The following is a 23,786-nucleotide window of genomic DNA, read 5'->3' on the forward strand; positions in this document are numbered from 1 at the left end:
GTTCCAAAGTGCAAGGAAGATAAGATATTTGATTCAGCTCTACGGCCTGCTTGCCATTTTTACCAATAGAATGTTTAAGTTTCAGTACAGCTCTTTAATCTTTGAAGTGTGTTTCAATTGGATTAATAAATGCTGGCCTTAACAGTGACATCAATAAAAAATAAATTTGGTTAGAAGACTTCAATATATCAAGAATTGAGTAAAACATAATATGATTTCACACTGCAAATGAGTGTGACTTACTATGTTATTTAAAAAATCTCCAGTTTAGTTAGCTGATTAAACTATTATAATTTGCACCTATCAATATGCTTAGATTTTAATCAACTTTTGTTAGTAATTACACAGAACAGAGTAATTTGGCCTAAATCAGTGCCAGGTCTTTATTCTATATCATACTCTTATTTCTGACTATGTGATGAACTGAACTGTGATGAACTTTGGCTTTATTTTACTTTTTTAAAAAATCACTATGTATGACTTCTGTCATTGACACTGTAGATATTGTGATGGGGTGATGTATAAAACTTCTCACTGTATTTTTCATGTAAAAGTACACGGGACAATAAATTTCTATTTTATTTTGTTCTGTTATATTCTATATTTTAAACAGTTATCAACTCTTAAGAAAAAGTGCAATGTCCCCTGTCTCTCATATTTCTTGCAGCAAAACATAAGCTTTGACAACTCTTCGTATCTCAAAAAATATTTTACACATCCACCTTAAACTCTTAATGATAATTTTGAACCTAATGACCTTTTGTCAATCATTCCCTCGATTGTTACTGGTATTTACTGGAGCTGATGGGGCTTTGTCTGCTGGACAGAGAGCCAGTAATTGCCTCAGGTAACCGTTTTTAGGGAAGGCCTGCTTCATTGCGTGAGATCTCCACCCTACCTCTGCCTTCCCAATTATATGGGTACCACTCTCACTCATCCCACCCTGCCTTCAGAGGAAAGCAGTAGTTACTACTCAATGAAATTACAAAGTTGTTATTTAGGAAAGTTAATATGCTATCCTTATTTGGTCTGGCCTATGTGGGATTTCAAACTCAATGCTGTGGTTGACTCTTGACTACAATCTGAGATGGTTTAGAAATCCATTCAGTTCAAGGACATTAAATGCTGGCCTCATGAGTGATATCCACAAACTGTGAATGTATTTAAAACAAACAGCTCAAATTACATAATTTATTAAGATTCCCCATAGATGGTCAAACTGATGTACAGTAGTTGCAAATTAACATTACTCACTGAGAGTGCAAAAACAATTAGAAGCTTATTTAGTTTCCTCAAATAACTGACCTTTGAATCCAGTTCACTTGGTGGCTTAAATGGACACTCCAATGCATGTTTTCCAAGTTCTGACAGCTCAAATGTACCAGTACAACCTTAACAGGAGTAAGATGGTGAATACAGAATGTGGTCACAGGACTATAAAGGCTCAGAATATCTAAGAGTGATGGTAATTTATATGTGCACAAAGAAAACCAGCATTTTAGCAGCAAGATTCAAATGAAAATGAATAAAATTTATTCCTGGATCTCCATGTTGTGCATCATTGAATGCGGGATTGCAGATTGACATTCACAACTTTTTAAAACTGATTTTGCTTTTGAGAAATAAGACAGTGCTTTCTTTCAAGAAAGGGAGGGGGGGGGGGGAAATTCAATCAATATGGGGCATTCTGGTACCTGCTGTCTCAGTGGATTCAACAGAAAGTCCCTTCTCCTTACACTCTAGGGAATGGCACATTGCCATGAGAAATCAAGTAAAATGAATGACAGGAAAATGTGAAATATCTGAAAGACAAATTCTGATCAAAGGTATATATCTTGCAGATATTACTTTTTTGAAGGAGTTCTAAACTAGCATTCAAGTCAAACCTCACAGCTATTTGTTCCTGTTTGCCTCACTGGTGGGTTTGTTTTAGCACCCCTGTCCAAACTCAAATTTGAAGAAATGGACTGCAGGAGAGTAGGTACAAATCAATCAAATTTGCTAATATGCATTCTCCTTTCAATAGTATGGACAGCAAATTAGAAGGAATCTTGCTGCATATGGATATTACTCCAGTAACTGGGGAGTGCAATCATCAACAAAACATTCCCACTTCTGATATCATAATCGATAATGTAGATGCTAATGTAACATAATAATTACAATTGCATTGAAAAAATACTCAATTATAAATATATCAACGATATTTACAGTGTATTTTGGTAACCTTATTGGAATTTTAGCAGTTTATTGACATTGATTTAGGATTCAAATCATGCTTACTTGCTGAGTTAATATTCTCCATAATAGATTTTAATTATCAAATTAATACATATATATCAGTATTTTATAAGACTCGTGATACCTTTGTTCAAGTAACATGTCCAGAGGTATGTGATAACATCCCTGAGCAGGTTGCTTACAGAGTAAAACAGCTACTGTATTTGTGTGAATATATAGGCTTTTTATGCAGAACGTAAAGTAAGAAATTAAAACTGCCTGTAATCAATCCTACAGGCTTAGATATTTATCAGGATATTTTTGAATTCCTGTTAGACAGACAATAAAATGTTGGATTGTCCATCTTTGGTGATCAGCTGCAAAGGTATCGTAATTAATTGAACCAAGGCCATTAGTCTACTCCTATTTATACTTGATATATGAAACTTATGTGCAATGATCTTCATCACTAAATAAAATGAGTAAAGATAAAACGTTACTCAAATAGTGCATGTGTCAATATAGAGAAAGGACTTTGAAATCATTTCATGAGGACTGTGGATATAATCTTTGTTCGTTATTTGGTAGAATTTCAGCGTTCCCAAATTTAAAAGGAAAAAGAATTTTGTTCCAATAAATCTGGCCACATAGTTTGTAATAGAAGCATTCTATACACATTCGAAACTGTTGTGGGAAACATATCTGTAATCATGCCCTGATTTTAACCTAACTGGTCTGAAGAGAATGGAAATGAAATAAAAGTGTCAGTCATGAATCAGTTAGTGACACTTGTCCCTCTAAGGCAAAAAGGTAGTAGGTTTAAGTTCAACTCTGCAGAGGTGAGCTTGAAAATCTTGTCTGATACTCCAGGGCAAAACTGAGAGACTGCTGCTCTGTGGGAGATATTGCCTTCAGATTGAAATGTTAAAACAATACTCAACATAAATGTATATGGTGACTCAAAGAACCCAGCACAATTTCAAAGTAGGACAACAGAGTTGTCTGTGGTGTCCTGGCTAGTATTTATCCCTTAACCAAGAGCTTTAAAAGAAATTATAAGTCAATGCTCCATTGGCTTTAAAACATTTTGAGGCATCCTGAAGTCACAGGCTGAAACATACTTCTCAGTTTTTTCTTCAAAAATATGTTTTAGACAGGAGTATCTGATGACAGTTTCATATTCCACCTGATTCAACTCTATATTGACCACAAAATCAGAATATTATCAGAGCTGAAAATTTGAAATGAAAAAAGATGCTAGAAATATTCAGGAGGTCATGTACATCTCTGCACACCATAAACGGAGTGCACACATCAATGACCTTTCATCAGAATTGCTGTGAAGAGTAGAATTGGGAGTGCAAAATGGGCTTCATTCCCTATTTCCTTTGCGGCGAGGGTAGGTTAAACCTTGGTGAGATAGTCCACTTTTCCAGTATGCTCGTGTCTTATTTCCTCTATAATAACGGACATTTTTAGGTAGTAAATTTCAGCTTCATTCTCTTCCAGCATAAAAAAACACAGGGTAACAGTTTCATTTTCCTAAATGGTGCTCCTTAAGTTTAGAATGGACAGAAACCAACCTGTTCAGGGGGCTGATTTTGAATTTCATTGCCTGGATAATGTGCAGTAGGGGTTCCCATTAAGTTTAAGCCAAAGATTGAACGCCTAATGTGTTCTATCAAGGATGGGTGAATTGCTTCAGTATATTACTACCTGGCAGTAAAACTGACCACCACCCCATTCCATGTTATTATTATTTTTCTTTCTTAAATAAAGAGTTGTATGAGCCCCTTCATAAAGCTCAGAAGAAAAGGATGGTCTTTTCATATATTAGACTAGTGGAGCAAACTAACTGGTCACCTGACAGTGCCAATGTGGGATTGGACTCAGGTAACGGTGGGCTCTAACAAAACTGCTCCATTTTTACCTTGCAGTACCAGTTAAAATCTTGCCCATGTAATTGAACTCAACAGAAGTACACATTCCACTTATATCAAATCAGGAAGATTGAGGAATCCTCACAGGATGAAGCCATTCAGCATCATTCATTCGCAATTCACTTCCATGAACTAATGACTCTTTTAATTTGGGATTATGCAAAAAAGGTGGAATAGGTTTCAAATAATGATGTGGAAAAGCAAGATTATTTCACTGATCCTTTTAGATGGGTGATTTACATTACTGTTGTGCTCATCAGAATAAGAAGTAACTTCAAGTAGGAAATGAAAACTGAAATTTGTAATGCAATAAATACGTTAACTTAACCCACAGATGTGCTGAACGGGACAAAAAAAGATGGACAAGGACCTAAGACAAAGAGAAACACAACAGTACTGAAAAGACTTTCAATAGCATGGAGTTGGCATTGTGAACTGAGCCCCATTGAGCTTTAATTAACTTCGATTTGAATTAAATATTTATTAAGTGCTTGACTACAAATACATACTTGCAATACCAACAGGAAGATTCGTTAAGGATAAAGCAAAAAACAAAAGCACATGACAACTATTTGCAAACACTATGTTAACTGAAAATTTAAAAAAATCCCTGCAACCAAAACTAGCCAGTGTTGAAACTGCCCTACAATCAACTTATGCCTAGAAGTATACTACATATCCCATCCACAAATGGCTAAGGATATCTCAATGAGCAATGCACACAGTACTGTAGGTTACTACATACATGGCTCAAGTGTGACACTTCAAAGATATTAATGGAAAGTGCTGCACAGGCCTAGTTGGTAGCAGCCTATGGGCTGGCTGCACTTGGGGAACACATGGAAGTCTGATTATAATGTGAATGAACTTAACTCCTCATAAAGTTCTTAAATGGCTTGATAGAACGGATAATGGGTAATGGACCTGCTGGTCACAGTCTAGAACTATGGATCGTATCACCTTACCACTCTCTGAGAACAAGAACAGGAAATCACATCACCAACCCAAGGAAACCTAAACACATAAATAGAAAGTAGTTCATAACACCAGTGCTTCACTGGAAGCTCACTGATGATGTTACCTAGTATGGTGACGAAACATCTGAAAATGAACCTTCCAGCTCAGCGAACAAACTTACATCTAGAACCTCAACCTGAGCTACAAATCTTATCAAAACTCACTAAGGATCACATTCTCAGGATTGAACACACTATAGGATAAAGATGAGTAGAAATTCTTTCAAAAAGTTATGAACCAAAGGCCAGAAATGTTGAGTTGAGGGGTATTTTCAAGTTGTAGATCGAAAGATTCTTGGGTATTACAAGGACCAACGGAAATGGAGATATGGTGGGAAAGTGAAGTTGAGGTAGAAGATCAGCTATGAGGTCAGCAGACGAGGTCTAATCTACTTCAATTTCTTGTATTCAGTTTTTGACCTCAGTCATGTTGCATCTATACAGATAAAAACAAAATATTGTAAATGCTGAAGATTTAAAAAACAGAAAGTGCTGGAGTAACCCAGTAGTTTCGGAACCATCGACTGAGAAAGAAACAGAGTTAATGTTTGAGTCCAAATTATTCCTCTTCAGAACCAAGAATCACAATGAACTGGAAACCTTAACTCCATCTCTCTGAGCAAATGCAGCCAGACCTGATGAGTTTCTTCAGCACCTTTACAGAGATTGTTTGAAATGTGTTTTATTCTGTGTAGATTAATGATAAAAATGAACATATACCTAAAGCTGAAGAATTAGAGGAACTTTTTTTTGTAATACGCCTAAACTAATGAGACAGTAAGGTTTCCTTCAATGTAATCAACACAATATTTCTATTTGAACTTTCAAAAATGTTGTAAAATATTCCCAGAAGGGGGCTGTACCTCTATATCTGAAGCAACAGTAAACAGAAGCAGCTGACATTCTTTTGTCCACCTCATATTCTGGGACACACCACTGTCCATCAAAAGGAGTATCATCGAAAGGATTACACTTTGTCTTTCGAGTGAGGAACTTAATTAACGATGATGAGAATATGTGCTTGGGATCACTTGGCAATAAGAAACAGTAACAGTAATTAGAAAGATGTACAATCATAATCTAGTTTGTACACAGTAGATTGGTATTGTGAGAGCACCACTTTGTATGATTAGGGCATTATGATCTGGTTCAAAATTCAGGTTGTTGTTCCAAATATAGCCTTAACCACAGAAGTACTGTTCCATTAAGTAGAAACTTTCAACAAAAACAAATTGTGTTATAGAAGAGTCAATAGCTGATCAGAAAGCTGGTTAACAATCTCGGAGTCATGTCATTAGACTTGATTCTTCACTGGTGTTCTTTTTTTGGTTTCTAATATCTATATTCCTGGAGTTTGGTGGGACAACACTTGCTGGTGCCTTCCAGCAGCAATCCTGCTAAAGCTCCTGTTGTCAAAAAATTAAACCTTAGTTGCATAGAGAATGGAATACTCTTTGTCAATGCAGATAACCTCCATAGTCGATGATCCATTTATTTGGAAAGTTGTGTCTGCCCACCACTGAAATAGTTTTCACAGCATAACTCCCTCTAACCCCACCCTTCATCACTCTATCAAAGAATACATTCATGTCCCAGGAGCACCCTATGTACAGGATGATAATTAAGAAGTTTAAACAAAAAGGTCTCATGTTTCAGGGGGCCCAGTCTGTTTGTGTTGTCATAGGCAAGTCTGATCTCACTGGATCTATCATGCTCCGAGATAATTCTTTGTCCTCAGAAAATCAGAGAAGTTGGGGTCACTGCTCTGGTTACAGACAGAAGACATATGCTTTGTGGGTAGAAAATCCATCCCCATTGAAAAAAATCATTGAAATGATGTGATGCCTGGAGCCTCTGAATCCTGGCCAAATTCTAATGAGCTATTTTGATCTGACCCTGGAATTACAGCTGAAAGCTACAGATGCCCTCAGAACATTTGTCATCATCACCTCTTTTTCTTAGTTCTCCCAAGATGGCGGCGGATATCTACAACCAGGGTACACAGACTCGGAATAAAAAACTCATTGAGATGAGAAGAAAATTCTTCATTCATAAGGAGATGAATCCTTGGAATTCTCTACCCCAGTGGGGCTGTGGGAGCTAGGTCATTGAGTAAGTTTATGATAGAGTTTGAGGGATTTTGTTATTATACTGACATTAATAAATATGGGCATAGCATGTTAATCTGGTATCAAGGTGGATGATCAGCCATGATCTAATATGGCAGGCTCAAAGGACCTACTTATGCTCCTATGTTCCTCACCCTAAGCAGTGACATTTTCATGAGAAAGCTGGATAATATTTTAGTTCTTGTTACTATTTTTTTGAACATAAATAATTTAAAAGAAAACAGTTACTAAACAATGCAGCTAGTAGTAGCTTACAAGTGGATCGTGGAAATCAACTGAAAGGGTCTATTGCTATGAGAACACATTGTCTTTGTTAAACCTTTATAACTGGATGCAGATATCAAAGAGTTTACCCACCAAGAAGGTATACAGAATCATACAGATCACTAGGACAAGAACAATTGATAGCCTATGTGTTTTTTATTGGAGTTATTTCCACTGCTAGAGCTATCTCTTCCATTTCCCTTCTTTTTTCATGGACTCTTTAACATGTTTCTCTTCTAGATATTTATCCAACTCCCTCTTAAATGTAGTAATAGTTTAGATTCAATGTTAAAGTTTGGTAAAGGATTTCATTGCTCAAGAACTTTTTGTACAAAATAATTCCTTAATGCCCTTCTTACACTCGTCACTGCTGAGTGTAGTACTTTTCACCAATTAATGGACATAATCATCCACAAATTTGCCCTTGCATAATTTGAGAAACTTCTCTAAGATCCTCCTCAACCTTCTCTTAATTCAGTAGTTTCTCAATTTTGTTTTACTTAAGAAAGACCAAAGGATAAATTCCACATGCCAAATTGTTAGCATTCAGTACTATTGGGAGTATTTGGAAGCTAAACGTATCTGATATTTAACATCTCATTCTAAAAACATACCTTGAGACTAGAATGTTTATCAAGGAATAAGAGAAGTAAAATGGCTTAAATTCAAAATCTGGAAAAATATTTCTTAAAAGGATTGATTTGCCTCTTGTTAGCTAATTCTAGGTTTTTATACTGAAGATTCTTCTCTTCAGTATTTCATTGTTTATTCTCAATTCTGTGAATGATTTTTAGCTGTGAATAAATGACTAGCTCCTTCTCATACAAATGCTCAAGTCGTTGAAGTTAATAGGCACATTCAGGACAGCAATTTACTGTGATTTAATTTAATTGTTAGACTTGTTTTTTTCCCATATGATTTAAATTAAAACTACTGACTTTAACTGGTAGGAAATGGATCTTCTCAGTGAAATTAGACAATAGGTGCAGGAGTAGGTCATTCAGCCCTTCGAGCCTGCACCGCCATTCAATATGATCATGGCTGATCATTCCTAATCAGTATCCTCTTCCTGCCTTATCTCCATAACCCTTGATTCCACTATCTTTGAGAGCTCTATCCAACTCCTTCTTAAATGAATCCAGAGACTGGGCCTCCACTGCCCTCTGGGGCAGAGCATTCCACACAGCCACCACTCTCTGGGTGAAGACGTCTCTCCTCATCTCTGTCCTAAATGGTCTACCCCATATTTTTAAGCTGTGTCCTCTGGTTCGGCACTCACCCATCAGCGGAAACATGTTTCCTTCTGCCAGTGTCCAATCCTTTCATAATCTTATATGTCTCAATCAGATCCCCTCTCAGTCTTCTAAACTCAAGGGTATACAAGCTCAGTCGCTTCAGACTTTCAGTGTAAGGTAATCCCGCCATTCCAGGAATTGACCTCGTGAACCTACGCTGCACTCCCTCAATAGCCAGAACGTCTTTCCTCAAATTTGGAGACCAGAACTGCACACAGCTGTACAGTTGCAGAAGCACCTCTTTGCTTCTATACTCAATTCCTCTTGTTATGAAGGCCAGCATGCTATTAGCCTTCTTCACTACCTGCTGTACCTGCATGCTTGCCTTCATTGACTGGTGTACAAGAACACCCAGATCTCTCTGTACTGCCCCTTTACCTAAATTGATTCCATTGAGGTAGTAATCTGCCTTCCTGTTCTTGCCACCAAAGTGGATAACCATACATTTATCCACATTAAACTGCATCTGCCCACTCACCTAACTTGTCCAGGTCACCCTGTAATCTCCTAACACCTCATCACATTTCACCCTGCCACCCAGCTTTGTATCATCAGCAAATTTGCTAATGTTATTGCTGATACCATCTTCTATATCATTACCATATATTGTAAAAAGTTGCGGTCCCAGCACGGATCCCTGCGGTACCCCCCTGGTCACTGCCTGCCATTCCGAAATGGAGCCGTTTATCACTACCCTTTGTTTCCTATCAGCCAACCAATTTTCAATCCAATCTAGTACTTTGCTCCCAATACCATGCGCCCTAATTTTACTCACTAACCTGCTGTGTGGGACTTTATCAAAAGCTTTCTGTAAGTCCAGGTACACTACATCTACTGGATCTCCCTCGTCCAAATTGGCACCAATTATGCAAGGAAACTAAATAAAAAGTCAATTGTACCAAAATGGAGTACATTTTTTGTAACTCTTGTCAACTCCTTCTAAAATTATTAAACACTGAAATGCCTGGCTCCACGCAATTGATGTAGTTCCTCCGGTCATTCCTTACCGCTGAACATGGGACTTTAATAGAGGAACCAAGAGGGCAAATCAATAATTTACTTTGTAGAATAATCTGAAAACTTTTCTTACCTTCCTTTGATAGAGACAGGTCGGTAGTAAGCCTTAAGGGATATTGGGCACTCATATTCCTGGACATCATTAAGATCTGAGAAAGTAATAGACCACGGAAACTGTACCCGGGAGATAACGATCTGATATATCTGTTCAGGAAAGTTTGAGAATTATTATTTTAAAAGGTTTTGTTAAAGGGCTGGCTTTAGAAGTTGGCACGATCAAACAGCATGTCAGAAACTGGACTAAGAACAAATTTCAATCATGCCCCACCATTTGAAAATGGCCGGGCTTCTGCTTTGGCTCCATTTCTCCCCATCTGTTGCCTACATCTACTTACTCACCAATTCCAACAAACTCAGCCTGATTCCTTCACTGTTGCTGGATAAAAATCCTGGAATTTCCTCCCTAATAGCATGGTGGGCTTATCTACATTGTAGATTGCAGGGGTTCAAGAAGGCAGCTCACCACCACCTCCACAAGGGCAACTAGAGATGGGCAATAAAGACTGGCCAGCCAGTGATGCTCATATCCCATGAAAGAATTTTTAAAAACTCAGCACTAGAGTACCACGATGTCGAGGTTGAAAATTTCAAATTGAAGGATGGCCTGGGGTCTTACAGTGATTGTGTATTCTATGCTTCTCAAACTTTTGCCAATTGTCGTTGGAGGCCACTCCTGACAAAGTCCACACTGCTGTTCCCTACAATGAGTTTATGGCTAAGTGCCTAAAATGCCAGAACTTACCCAATACTGGAATAATCTGCTTACAGTGCCATAATTAGCATGTTTCAAATCCCATTCCAGGAGGTTGCCACTACTTCCAATGGCAAACATTTTGGGTAATTGCAGTTTACATTGTACAATAACTTTCACATCTAGTGCTCATCGAGTAAACAAAGGCCCAATGTGTTTCAAACGCAGAAGGGAAAAAAAAACTAGTGGGGTCAATGATTCATGTTTTCAGAAGATCATGTTAAATGCCTTTAAATTGCTAGAAAACAACAAATTAAAGGAAACTTTGGCCAAGCAGATTGATTGCATTGTACCTGTGAATTAGTGCCATCTGCTGATGTAACATTCACCTCCACTTTGGTATGTCCTACATTTAGGTACGTTTGATTCCCGACTTCTGAACCATTAACAGTCACATGCATATTATGGTCTGGGGCAATTGGTTCAACGATTACACTGATCATATTTAGTGGTGCTGTACCTAAAGTTAAGAGAATAATTTTAAATATGTGAGCATGACTTTACCTCTGATTTAAAAAAACAAATAGCTCCAAACTGCTTTCACCATGTATTGTACACATATATTGGAACCTGCATGGATATATAATTAAAATACAACTAAACCGATTGTTAAATCTCACTGTATAGCCACACTGCTTCAGACAATTGAGATGTCGTAGCTGTTCATACACAAACATCTACAGTCTCATAGTTAACAACTTAATATTTCAGCATCCACGCACATTAATAAGCTCTAAAGTAAAATGGGAATTATTAGAAAATACAGGATAGATAATGCTCAATAGATCCTAAGAACTCTTATGTTCTTAATACATTTCCTCATGAGAATGTGTTGTGCATTTTTCCATTGGATTCTAAGTTTTAAAAGGAGGTTGCATCTGCACATGCACTATGAGAAAGCACCCTGCCAGAGGATGTTTTATTTATAGTCATACTCCTGGTCACAAATAATCTCAAAAATTTTTCATCTGGTAAAGAGTGACAGTAATGTGATGCTTCAATGCTTTTGCGGATTTGCTGCGCATAGTGTTGGAGCAGGTTGCAAATTCACGTTTTTATCGTTCCAAAAGGTATTGCATGTCCACAACTATTCACGGTATTCTGATCCATATTGTTCCCCTCGTCTCCCTTACAGCATTACCCTGGTGTTTCACTGGCTTCCTCAGTTGGTTCTCAATGAATGTTTCAAAATCCCACAATTTCTAGATTAACAAACTTTACATAACTTGACAACCAGTTGAATCGCTGAACTGTTTAAATTTGATATTGTACTGTAGTAAAATTCGAAGATATTTTTGAGATTGTAATTTTAGTCTAGGATCTATAAATTGCTTATATGAATTTCAACTAAATTTGGCCAGCTTCCTGATTAAAATTCAAAGATGTTGTACTGTACTAGATTGTTAAATAATTTTAGAAAATAAGTACATAAGTTAGCTTGCTGAGCTGCAAGGTTTGTTTTCAGATGTTTCGTCACCATGATTAGATAACATCATCAGTGATAATCTCCAGTGAAGCACTGGTGATATATCCCACTTCTCTATTTGTAGGTCTTGGTTTACATACATAGATAGTTTCCATAAATACAGACAAAGGAGGACACCACTTTGATTGGGACAACACACACGAGAATTCCTAGAGGCGTTCTAACCAGAACTCCATCAATAAATACATCGACTTAGATCCCATCTACCTTTCCTTAAAAAATACAGAAATGACATCACCCACCTTAAGAAACCAAGACCTATAAATAAAGAGGCTGGACATACGACCAGCGCTTCACCAGAGACTCTCACTGATGATGTTACCTAGTCATGGTGACGAAATATCTGAAAACAAACCTTCCAACTCAGCGAGCTAACTTACATACTTATTATCAATCTGAGCTACAAATCTTTCAAAATCACTATTTTTAGAAAATATTTAATTGTTTAATGTCAAAACAGTATTCCATTGATCTGCATTTTTTTTTGCTTAAAAGCTGGCAGGCTCTTAAGAAGAACGTGAGGCCATTATTGAGTTGTGTTAATAGACAGTTTTCAAGAAACCAAAAGATTAGCAAACATGGATGTTATGTAAAAACGCCTTTTGGAATGTTTTGCTAATGGGACTAGACTATTTTGCTGCTAAAGAAAAAAATCAGAAGTTCACATTTTAAGGTATTTTTATACTACTTGTATACAAATGATATAAGCATGATATTTGTAATGGCTTCATTAGAGAGTCTGAGCTATCAGGAGAGGCTGAATAGGCTGGGGCTATTTTCCCTGGAGCGTCAGAGGCTGAGGGGTGACCTTATAGAGGTTTATAAAATCATGAGGGTCAGGAATAGGGTAAATAGACAAGGTCTCTTCCCTGGAGTGGGAGAGTCCAGAACGAGAGGGCATAGGTTTAGGGTGAGAGGGGAAAGATCTAATAGGGAGTTAAGGGGCAGCTTTTTCACTCAGAGGGTGGTGCATGTATGGAATGAGCTGTCAGAGGAAGTAGTGGAGACTGGTAAAATGACAACATTTAAAAGGCATCTGGATGGGTTTATGAATAGGAAGGCTTTAGAAGGATATGGGCCAAGTGCTGCCAAATTTGATTAATTTAGGATATCTGATTGGCATGGACAAGTTGGACTGAATGGTCTGTTTCCGTGCTGTACATATCTATAACTGTTTAAATAACACATGAATAAAGCAGTCAAATTCAGCATGCACATCTCTCCTCTTGCATTTGATATTTCTATCTTCCAAATGAGACTGCAAATATCAAAGTTATGGAAAGTTAAGTTTAATGCAATTAAAAGCCAGTGATAATTCTGGGATATGCAAGTTCTGAAGACGTTGTTCATAAGAACAAAATTGGCACACTGAAAGCACTGTCTAATCACTGAAAAACAAGGGTTAATCTGCAAGAAAGAAAACAATTAGACTTTCTGGCAGGGCAGTTGATCAGAAAGTGAGGGAATTGAGGTAGATAACTTAATTTTAATTTTGGTGAGCTTGATGTTAAGTTTGTAGATTGCTGTGAAACATTTTGTTCTTTGTCTCTCCAGCCTTGCTAGTGCAAGGTCATTGACCAACCTACAATGGAGAAAACTTAATTTACTTCCAGGATTCAACAAAGAAACCACCCACATACATGTATATTTATATTCACTGATAGAAAATGGAGGATCAAGTGTCAAGTTTTCAGCTATTTTCAGTCCACTTAGTACTGGGGTGTTTGCACTGAGCTTGGTTGCCTCTATTTTATACCGCTTCAAAGTTCCATCTTCTGCAGCAACTTCAATCTCAATTTTATTTAGACCATCTTGGAGACCGACCGTTTTACTGCCACCTGTACCCTAGAGGAGAAAAAAAAGCAATAATTTCACCAAATTATGGAATATTTCACGGACAATTACTTTCTTAATTGTTTGGATGTACAGTTGTTACCTGATAAGGCATTAGGAATGAGCTCATTGGTCAGTATATCAAGCCCTAGCACTATTACTTAAATACTCTCAACAAGCAGCGAAAGTACATTTACTATTAGTGACACTTGGGGAAATGCAGGACACTTGTGTGAGCAATTTCTTGTTAAGGAATGTCCCAGAAGTGTCAGCTGTTTGCATTTAGCTGCAGCATTGTCCACCTACAGACCAGCAGATTGTACGCTCAAATCCATTCCTGCATTGGATAAAGGAGTCAAGCTGACGCTCAAGAGCAGCACCGAGACATGGTGAACCGATACCATTCATCTAGGTAGATGAGATCTACGGTATTACTTGAAAATGATCTGTACTTTTTCCCTGTGGCTTGCTACCATTCATCTCTCTCAGCTAATACCACCATAACATTGAATTTCTTCATTGTTGGCAATTCCATGCGAAGTGCAAGGTAGTGATTAGGTTTCCTTACAAAGCAACAGTTCAAATATAATTAAATCTGTGCTATCAAAGTGATAATGTTTGCCAAATGAAAGATTTCATAATCTAATTGTTCATCAAATGCAAAAATTGATGTTGCATTTTGCCAGAAGAGCAAGTTAGAGACTGGGAATTCTGCAGTTTGCAGCTCATCTCTTGTCTTCACCATCTAAACGTCAGGCATATGATGGAATACTCTAAAGTCACCTGAATGAAAATAGTCAATTGGCTTGACTCCATCCTGAACAAAGCAGCCTGGCATCCTATCTACTGACTTAAGCATTCACTCACTCCAACACCCATACAGAGGAAGCAGTGCATACTGCCTATAAGATACACAGCAGCAATTCATTAACACCTCTTTGACAGTGTCGAGAGTGTGATGCTGGAAAAATCACAGCAGGTCAGGCAGCCTCCTGCTCCTCGGATGCTGCCTGACCTGCTGTGCTTTTCCAGCATCTGCAGTCCTCACTTTCTCATAGCTTCTTTAACAGTACCTTCCAAACCCATAACCTCTACCACCTAGGAGGACAAGGGCAGCATATACATGGGAACACATCACCTCTAATGTTTCTGGTCATTTTGCCGACCTCCGAGGTCCATGTGTGCAGGTGGATTATGGAAGCATTTGCAATTGGCATGTGCAGAACTTGCCAACTCTCATTTCTCAAAGATTTTCCTTCAATCTTATCTCTGTGCCCAAGCTTTGGGCCATCTGCCCTAATATCTCCTTACACAGCTTACTATCAAATTTTGTTTGACAATACCCTTGTGAAACAACTTGGAATGTTTTCTAGGCATGATATAAATGCAAACTATTGTTTAATAGAACAAACCATGGAGAAACATGATTATCCATCTTACATGATTGCAGAACCTACAGCAAGAATGGGTAGTAAAGGCCTGGCAAGATACTCAGTTTTATTCAACAAAGTGACATACTACCATTTTGTCAAGGGACAGTCAAGAAATAGGCAACACCCTAATGAATCTCTTCAGAATACCCTCTTATACTATCACATCCTTCCTATAGTGTGGCGACCAGAACTGCACACTTTACGCTAACTGCAGCCTAACTATACATACAATTCCATAATAACCTCCTCTTCTTGTATTCAATGCCTTGACTAATAATGCAAGCGAGTGGTGCTGTAAAAGCACAGCAGGTCAGGCAGTATCTGAGGAGCAGGAAAATCGATGTTTCGGGCAAAAGCCCTTCATTCCTGATGAAGAGCTTTTACCCGAAACGTCGATTTTCCTGCTCCTCGGATGCTGCCTGACCTGCTGTGCTTTTCCAGCACCATTCTAATTTTGACTCTAATGTCCAGCATCTGCAGTACTCGCTTTCACCTAATAATTAAAGTATCCCATATGCCTTCTTAAGCACCTTAGTGACCTCTTTTTCTGCCTTCAAAGAACTACGAACATCCGCACCAAGGTCTCTCTGATCATCTGTACTGCCTAGCGTCCTACCAGTTGAACTGTATCATCTTGTCTTGTCAGTCCTCCCAAAATGCCTCACCTTGCACATTGCAGGTTAAGATTCCACTTACCACTGTGCAGGCCATCTGACCAGCTGCCTATCCTGTCCTGTAGTTGAAGGTCTTTCCTTCTCATTATTTACCACAACAACAATTTTTGTACCATCTGTAAACTTACGAATCATACCTCCTACAGTCATGTCTCGATTATTAATGTACAAAACAAACAGCAAAAGAACCAGTATCAAACCCTGTGGTGTGCTATTAAATCCATTAAATCAGGGTGGCACGGTGGCTCAGTGGTTAGCAATACAGTCTCACAGTGCCAGGGACCTGGGTTCGAGTCCGACCTCAGGTGGCTGTGCAAATTCCACACAAACATTCTCCCTGCGTCTGTGTGGGTTTCCTCCCATAATCTAAAAGATGTGCAGGCCAGGTGAATTGGCAAATATAGGGTAGGGTAGGAGAATGGATCTGGGTGGGTTATTCTTCAGAGGGTTGGTGTGGACTTGTTGGGCTGAAGGACGTGTTTCCATATTGAGGGAATCTAATCTAATCATGAATTATCTCTTCTCAAAAAAGCAATCCTAAACTCAATTATCCTTACAAACAATTACCTCTGATTTCACTTTCCTCTCCATCACCTTGAAGTTCCCATGGATACAAAATATTGGATATCAGCTGGAAATTGGCAACAAAAATGGAAAATCTGGCAAGTGACCTTCTTTTGAACATAAATGAGTTCCTTTGTGAGTGCAACAAAAATAAACTATTCCTTAATTCCTCCTCATCGCTGTATTGTCCTATACCCCTATAATCCTCCAAGCTATTTGCATTTATTCAATTCCGGCCTCTTAAGCATCCCTGATTTTAATGATTCCACAACTGGTAGCTGTGCTTTTAGGTGTATAGTCCTTAAGATTCAGAGTTCCTTCCCTAAACTTCAAGGTGTGTTTACCTCTCTTTCTCTCCTCTTTTAAAATCACACTTCTGGACATCTGACCTGAAATCATTTATATGGCACAGTGTCACATTTTGCATTTTTATGCTGCACAAGAACGTGGGCCATATATTTTTATAGTACCTTTTCTTAACAAATATTTCTATTCTTATTTCACTTTTGTCCAATGTTCCTCGATACCTTTGGTTACTAACAATCTATTAATCATAGATTTAAAATTAACACTTGATCTAGCAGCAACTATCATTTGCAGAAGGGAGTAAACTTCTACCACCCTTTGCATATAAAAATGTTTCCCAACTTCACTCCTGAAAGACTTGGGTTGAAAGTTTAGACAATTCCTCAGGTCATTGAGGTTCCAACGTAATTCTAACCCTAATCCTCTTTTTACACGAACGAGTCTCTTTCTAAACTTTAATTCAATTACACCTTAACCTTCCAAATTACAGGAAATACAACCTCAGTGTATGCAATCCCACTTCATTGAGGACACGACTATTAGGACACACATATGGAGCTGCAGTTAATCAAAACCCTGGTTCGACCTAACTTGGAGCTCTGAGAGCAGACCTAAGCACCACACTTAAGAAGGAAACGTTGGCCTTGGAGGAAGTATACTAACTAAAATCATGGCTAATCTGACTGTGGTCTCAACTTTACTTTCCTCCTTAGCTCACCCAGTACCTTTTGAATCCTTGTTAGTCAAGAATCAATTTATTTCTGTTTTAAAGATATTCAATGATTGTTTCCATTGGTCACTGGATGGAATTCCCAAAGATTCATGACCCTCAGTGAAAATAAATTTTCTAATCTCCACCTGAAATGGAAGACCCCTTAGTTTTAAGTTGTCGAGTCAGAGTCATACAGCACAAAACAGACCCTTCAGTCCAAATCATCCATGCCGACCAGGTATCCTAAACTGAACTAGTCCCATTTGGCTGCGTTTGGCCACATCCCTCTAAACGTTTCCTATTCATGTGCCTGTTTAAATATCTTTTAAATGTTGTAATTGTACCGGACTCTACGACTTCCTCTGGCAGCTCATTCCATACAATGCAACTCACCCTGTGTGAAATATTGCCTCTCAGATCCCTTTTAAATCTTTCCCCTCTTACCTTAAACTATGTCCTCCAGCAAGGTTTGTGAAGGTTTGTAGTCAGGTTGAGGTTTAGGGTGTAGGTTTGCTCGCTGAGCTGTAGGTTTGATATCCAGACGTTTCATTACCTGACTAGGTAACATCATCAGTGGCGACCTCCAAGTGAAGCTTCACTGATGATGTTACCTAGCCAGGTAATGAAACGCGAGCAAACCTACACCCTATGTCCTCTAATTTTGGAGTCCCCTACCCTTGGAAAAAGACCATGGCTATTCATCTGATCTATGGTCCTTATGATTTTATAAACCTCTGTAAAGATCATCCTTAGCCTCCAACTCTTTAGGGAAACAAGTCCCAGCCCTATCCTTATAATCCAAACTCTTCAGTCCTGACAACAACTTTGTGAGTTTTTTCTGCATCCTTTCTAGTTCAACAACATCCTTGCTTAGCAGAGTGACCAAAATTGCGCAAAGTATTCCAAAAGTGGCCTCACCAATGTCTTGTACAGTCACAACAAGACATCCCAGGTCCTATGCTCAATGCTCTGACCAATGCAGACAAGGGTGCCAAATGCTTTCTTCACCACCCCGTTCACCTCTGATGTCATTTTCAAGGAATAATGAACCTATATTCCTAGGTCCCTCTGTTCAACAATGCTCCCTATCTCTCCAAGAGAAAATACTCTTATAGCATCCAGTAGCTGGCTCAATCAGTACAGCGTGAGACTCTTAATCTGCCAACAATGAGATCCAACCCAAATTAAGTGAGTTGCTTCTAACAGGGTTCTTGTCTCATTGCAGTAGTGTCCTAATCTCTAGCTGCCATTTCAAATCCCACCTACTATAGAGGTGTAGATATTTTCAAATCAACCCCTATTCAGTGAGGTTATGATACATCTCAGGTGGGAGAGACACTACCACTGTGCCACAAGGGCCCAACCATCGAGGTATATTGCAATATCCATAAACATGTTGATTTAAAGCATTTTAATGCATCTACCAAGTTGTTCTCCTGTTTACTTCCAGAAGTGCTCTTACACACAACTGAACTTATATTTTCCCCATCACCAAATCACCCGTATTTTCTTTCATTTATTAACCACCACCAGTAAATTACCAGTGTTGTCCAATTGATTGATTTATATGCAAAGCCCATTAAGGTTGGGGGGTGCACGGGACTAAATCAAAATGGAATCGGAAGGTAAGATAAAGCATTATATCCACACCAACCAAATTGTTAGCAAACAAATTATATTCTATCCAATGTGACTCAGTTAGTAGCACTACTTCCTTTCCCCATGGTAGGCTGATGGATAAAGTGAAGTCGCATGCAGTCCAGGGTATACCAGCTAGATGGATAGCGAACTGGCCGGGCAACAGGAGACAGTAATAGTGGAAGGGAGTTTCTCAAAATAGAGAACTGTGACCAGTGATGTTCCACAGGGATCTGTGCTGGGACCACTGTTGTTTGTGATATACATAAATGATCTGGAGGAAGGTATAGGTGGTCTGATTAGCAAGTTTGCAGATGATACTAAGATTGGTGGAGTACCAGATGGAGAAGGGACTATCAGAGAATGCAGCAGAATATAGATAAATTGGAGAGTTGGGCAGGGGAAATGGCAGATGGAATTCAATCTGGGCAAATATGAGGTGATGCATTTTGGAAGATCCAATTCTGGAGCAAACTGTACAGTAAATGGAAAAGCCCTGGGGAAAATTGATGTACAAAGAGAGTGGTCAGGTCCATTGTACCCTGAAGGTGGCAACGCAAGTCATTAGAGTGGTCAAGAAAGCATACGGCATGCTTTCCTTCATTGGACGGGGTATTGAGTACAAGAGTTGGCAGGTCATGTTACACTTGTATAGGACTTTGGTTCGGCCACATTTGGAATACTGCATACAGTTCTGGTCGGCACATTAACAGAAGGATGTGGATGCTTTGGAGAGGGTGCAGAGGAGGTTTACCAGGATATTGCCTAGTATGGAGGACGCTAGCTAGGAAAACAAATTGAGTAGATTGGGATTATTTTCATTGGAAAGACAGATGTTGAGGGGGACCTGATTGAGGTCGACAAAATCATGAGAGGTATAGATAAGGTGGATAGCAAGAAACTTTTTCCCAAGTGGGGGACTCAATTACTAGGGGTCACTAGTTCAAGGTGAGAGTGGAAGAGATTAAGAGTAATATGCACGGAAAGTTCTTTACGCAAAGGATAGTGGGTACCTTGAACACTTTGCCAGCGGAGGTGGTAGAGGTGGGCACAATAGCATCATTTAAGATGTATCTAGACAGATACATGAATGGGCAGGGAGCAGAGGGATACAGATGCTTGGAAAATAGGTGACAGGTCTAGATATAGGATCTGGATTCACGCAGGCTTGGAGGGCCTGTTCTGGAATTTTTTTTGTTCTTTGTTCAACCAGTTCCCACATCCCCAAAGTTTTGTGGGTTCAAGCCGTCAGACAAGAGTACAAAAATACAGTCAGTGCGATCACTATGGTGAGCTGTAATATTGGAGGTACATCCTTTGGATCAGATACCAAACAGTGGCTCTGTCCAGCCAATGGATGTGAGAGATTTTAAAGACAAGTTAGAGAGCTTCTTCAGAATATTTAGGCCTGAATCAACATTGTTAAAAATAAACAGATTATTGTGGTTCATTCTGGGCCAGAAAGCTTGGGTCCAAGTCCCACTTGCTCCTGAAGTGAGGAATAACATATTCCATAGAATCCCTACAGTGTGGAAACAGGCCCTTTGGCTCAACAAGTCCACATCAACCCTCTGAAGAGTAACCTACCCAGACCCATTCCCCTACATTTATCCGTGACTAATGCACCTAACGTACACACCTTTGAACACCATGGACAATCTAGCATGGCCAATTCACCTAACCTGCATAACTGTGGGGAAAAAAACCCAGAGCACCCAGAAGAAACCCACACAGACACAGGGAAAATGTGCAAACTCCACACAGACAGTTGCCTGAGGCTGGATTCAAACACAGGTCCCTGGCGCTGTTAGGCAGCAGTGCTAACCACTAACCCACCATTATTGACTAGAAATATCGAAGGAGGGTCCATGACATTGCTGCTTGAGGGAGCTGGCTGTGTGTAAAAAGGCTGCTCTGCTGCATGCATCCTCGGGATAAGGTTATCCTGTTAGACCATTGGGCTACTTTCTCATTAGATTATGACGATTGGTGGTGGTTTAACCTGAGGGTCACCATGCCTCAGGAGAGGAGTGAAGTTGAGAAGCCAGTTATCCAGCCAATAGAGCTAACCAACAGCAGCTTCACACGCACCGTCCCCATCCCAAACCAGTTACACTTCAAAATGCAGCAAAATAAATATGCGAAAGAAACTCAGCAGGTCGGACGACATCTGTGGAGAGAGAGAAACAAGAGTCACTAAACCCGAAATGTTAACTTCGTTTCTCTCAACTGCCAGACCTGTTTGACTTTCTAAGGCATTTTCTGCTTTCGTGCCAAAGTTTGGGGTCGAGCGACGCTAGAGCGAAGAAGAGAACTTTTTTTTTGGGGGGGGGGGAATTATCCAGAGGAGGTGACAGGCGCTATATCAATTCAGTTTATCCTCTCTCTCTCTCTCTCTGCAGCACTCACAATGATTTGGTACGTGGCGTGGTTGTCGCTGGTGACCGGGTAGATGGTCAGATTGACCGTGTCGTTGCCCAGTGTCACTCTGTAGTTGAGGATGGACGGGTTGAAGGCAGGGTCCAGCATCCCGGCCGAGAGCGACAACTCCTTCAAGTTGCAGTCGTCCATCGCTGTGTCGCCGTCTCTTCTCCCTCTGTGTGTGTGTGTGCGTGTGCGTGTGTTGGGGCGGTGGGCACGGTGGTTACGGATGTGAAGCTGGGAGAGCAGCTTCTCCTCAGCCCGGGTCCACAGGGTTCACTCTCTCTGTATCCCGCGGTCAGCCTCTCAACATGTCGCCGCTCCCATGGCAACCGACGCCTCTTTCATCCTTTCTCCCGCTTTCCGACCGCCGGCCACGGGACGATCGTCAAAACGCTACCACGACCGGCCGATTACCCTCTTCCCCCACCACCACCACCACCACCACCACTTCTCCTCGGTCGGTCGTGAAGCCGCACACTGAAGGCTCGGGGCGCGGGTTGATTGATGCCCCCAACGGACAGCCTTCCAACTCTCTCCCCCGACCCGGACTACAACTCCCAGCTGCCTCTGCGCGGCGCGCGCACGCGCACATCCGAACGGCTGTTTCCTCCCCACCCAGGGGGAATTCTCCCGCCCGGCTCCTGAGTGAACGTCTAGCGCGCTCATCCTCGACTGAAGCATGCCCGTTCACGTTTGAATCCCCGATCTGAATTTTTATGACCCAATCCTTTACTTGACGCCGCAACCAAAACTACCGGCATGCCCTGCGTTTCGACGCGGCGCATTGATAGCCGTTTCCCATATTCGAAAAAGTGGGATTATTTTATTATGTTATTCAAATACACTTGTAATAAACGATGATAAGTCGCCGGTTACAATTGTTCCGTGTAATGCTATTTCTTAAAGGATGCAAAACCTGAAGTGACTACAGATTCCGGCAGGCTCTGGGGCTGCGGCGCATGCGCGTGGCGAGGGGAAGGGGGCGGATGGTGATCCGGAAGTGGTTCCCCCTTTGTTCTGCTGGTGCAAGATGGCCGAACCTGAGAGTGAGGAGTACCCCACCGAGATTCACGAGTTCCTGGTGGGATTCGAGGAGTCCCTGAAATCCGCCGATGGGACGCTGCAGTCTTTGATGTCGGTGCCCCGGAGCGAGCTGCTGCAAAAGGTGAGCCCTGTCAGGAGGTGGCTGGGAGCTGCACGCAGTGTTCTCCAGGCTTCGGCCTCACGGGCACAGAGTTAGGCCACAGCTGGAGTACAGAATCCGAGGTAAAAACAATGACTGCAGATGCTGGAAACCAGATTCTGGATCAGTGGTGCTGGAAGAGCACAGCAATTCAGGCAGCATCCGAGGAGCAGCAAAATCAACGTTTCGGGCAAAAGCCCTTCATCAGGAATAAAGGACTGCCCGAAATGTCGATTTCGCTGCACCTCGGATGCTGCCTGAACTGCTGTGCTCTTCCAGCACCACTAATCCAGAATGGAGTTTAGAATCCCTACAGTGCGGAAGCAGGCCACTCGGCCCATCTTGCCTGCACTGCACCCCCCCCCCTCTCCCCGAAAGAGCATCCCACCCAGACACAGCCTCTCCCACTTTATCCCGTAACTCTGCGTTTCTCATGGCTAACTCACCTAGCCTGTTAAAAATCACACAACACCAGGTTATAGTCCAACAGGTTTCATTGGAAACACACTAGCTTTCGGAGCGACGCTCCTTCATCAGGTGGTAGTGGAGGGCTCGATCCTAACACAATTTATAGCAAAAATTTACAGTGTGATGTAACTTGACATTATACATTGAAAAATTGATTCTGTTAAGCCTTTTATCTGTTAGAATACCGTGATAGTTTCATTTCTTTCATGTGTAAATCACAAAACCTTTTCTTTTAAAAGGTTGCATTCTCAGGTTAGCTGTTAACAATGGCGATAGCTAGACAATATGTTGAAGGGGTTGGCCCCCTGTGTTGTCTGTCTACGTCATGACATTTAGATTGATTCTAAACAAACATTATCTCACTTTTTAGATT

General features: G+C 40.3%; 3 protein-coding genes across 6 annotated transcripts in view; 1 reads left to right on the top strand and 2 right to left on the bottom strand.

Moving 5' to 3' along the window:
• The window catches only part of LOC122553281, a 44,860-nt gene extending 43,983 nt beyond the window's left edge, over nt 1-877 (bottom strand). Inside the window, exon 1 of the mRNA XM_043696869.1 lies at nt 787-877. Coding sequence (XP_043552804.1) covers nt 787-877 — 91 coding nt within the window. The remainder of the gene's footprint in view (nt 1-786) is intronic.
• Nucleotides 878-1,131: 254 nt separating this feature from the next.
• On the bottom strand, nt 1,132-22,473 carry LOC122553115. 4 transcript variants are annotated; one of them, XM_043696667.1, is made up of 6 exons: nt 21,748-22,473; nt 13,819-14,023; nt 10,986-11,152; nt 9,955-10,085; nt 6,040-6,206; nt 1,132-1,391 (listed from the first exon to the last, which is right to left on the bottom strand). In XM_043696667.1, the coding sequence occupies exons 1-6, from the start codon at nt 21,907-21,909 to the stop codon at nt 1,195-1,197; spliced, it is 1,029 nt and encodes a 342-aa protein (XP_043552602.1). In that variant the 5' UTR covers nt 21,910-22,473; the 3' UTR covers nt 1,132-1,194. The 4 variants fall into 4 exon arrangements, with proteins under 4 accessions (XP_043552602.1, XP_043552603.1, XP_043552605.1 ...); XM_043696668.1 differs by lacking the exon at nt 1,132-1,391 and adding an exon at nt 5,290-5,612; XM_043696670.1 differs by lacking the exons at nt 1,132-1,391; nt 6,040-6,206 and adding an exon at nt 5,298-5,612.
• Nucleotides 22,474-22,744: 271 nt separating this feature from the next.
• The window catches only part of c1d (C1D nuclear receptor corepressor), a 31,175-nt gene continuing 30,133 nt past the window's right edge, over nt 22,745-23,786 (top strand). The window contains exon 1 of the mRNA XM_043696671.1: nt 22,745-22,927. Within this exon, the coding sequence (XP_043552606.1) occupies nt 22,793-22,927 (135 nt within the window). The 5' untranslated portion in view covers nt 22,745-22,792. The remainder of the gene's footprint in view (nt 22,928-23,786) is intronic.

This window comes from Chiloscyllium plagiosum, chromosome 9, assembly GCF_004010195.1.
Source record: "Chiloscyllium plagiosum isolate BGI_BamShark_2017 chromosome 9, ASM401019v2, whole genome shotgun sequence".
NCBI classification, from domain to species: Eukaryota; Metazoa; Chordata; class Chondrichthyes; order Orectolobiformes; family Hemiscylliidae; genus Chiloscyllium; species Chiloscyllium plagiosum.

What these genes read in the sequence shown, in the direction of transcription:
- LOC122553115 (XM_043696667.1), bottom strand. Translation starts at nt 21,909, where the DNA reads ATGGACGACTGCAACTTGAAGGAGTTGTCGCTCTCGGCCGGGATGCTG. An exon ending in CAGATGGCACTAATTCACAG is followed by an intron (nt 10,086 to 10,985) that starts GTACAATGCAAT and finishes TTTCCTGAACAG; the next exon opens with ATATATCAGATCGTTATCTC. An exon ending in CTGTTGCTTCAGATATAGAG is followed by an intron (nt 1,392 to 6,039) that starts GTACAGCCCCCT and finishes ACTCCTGTTAAG; the next exon opens with GTTGTACTGGTACATTTGAG.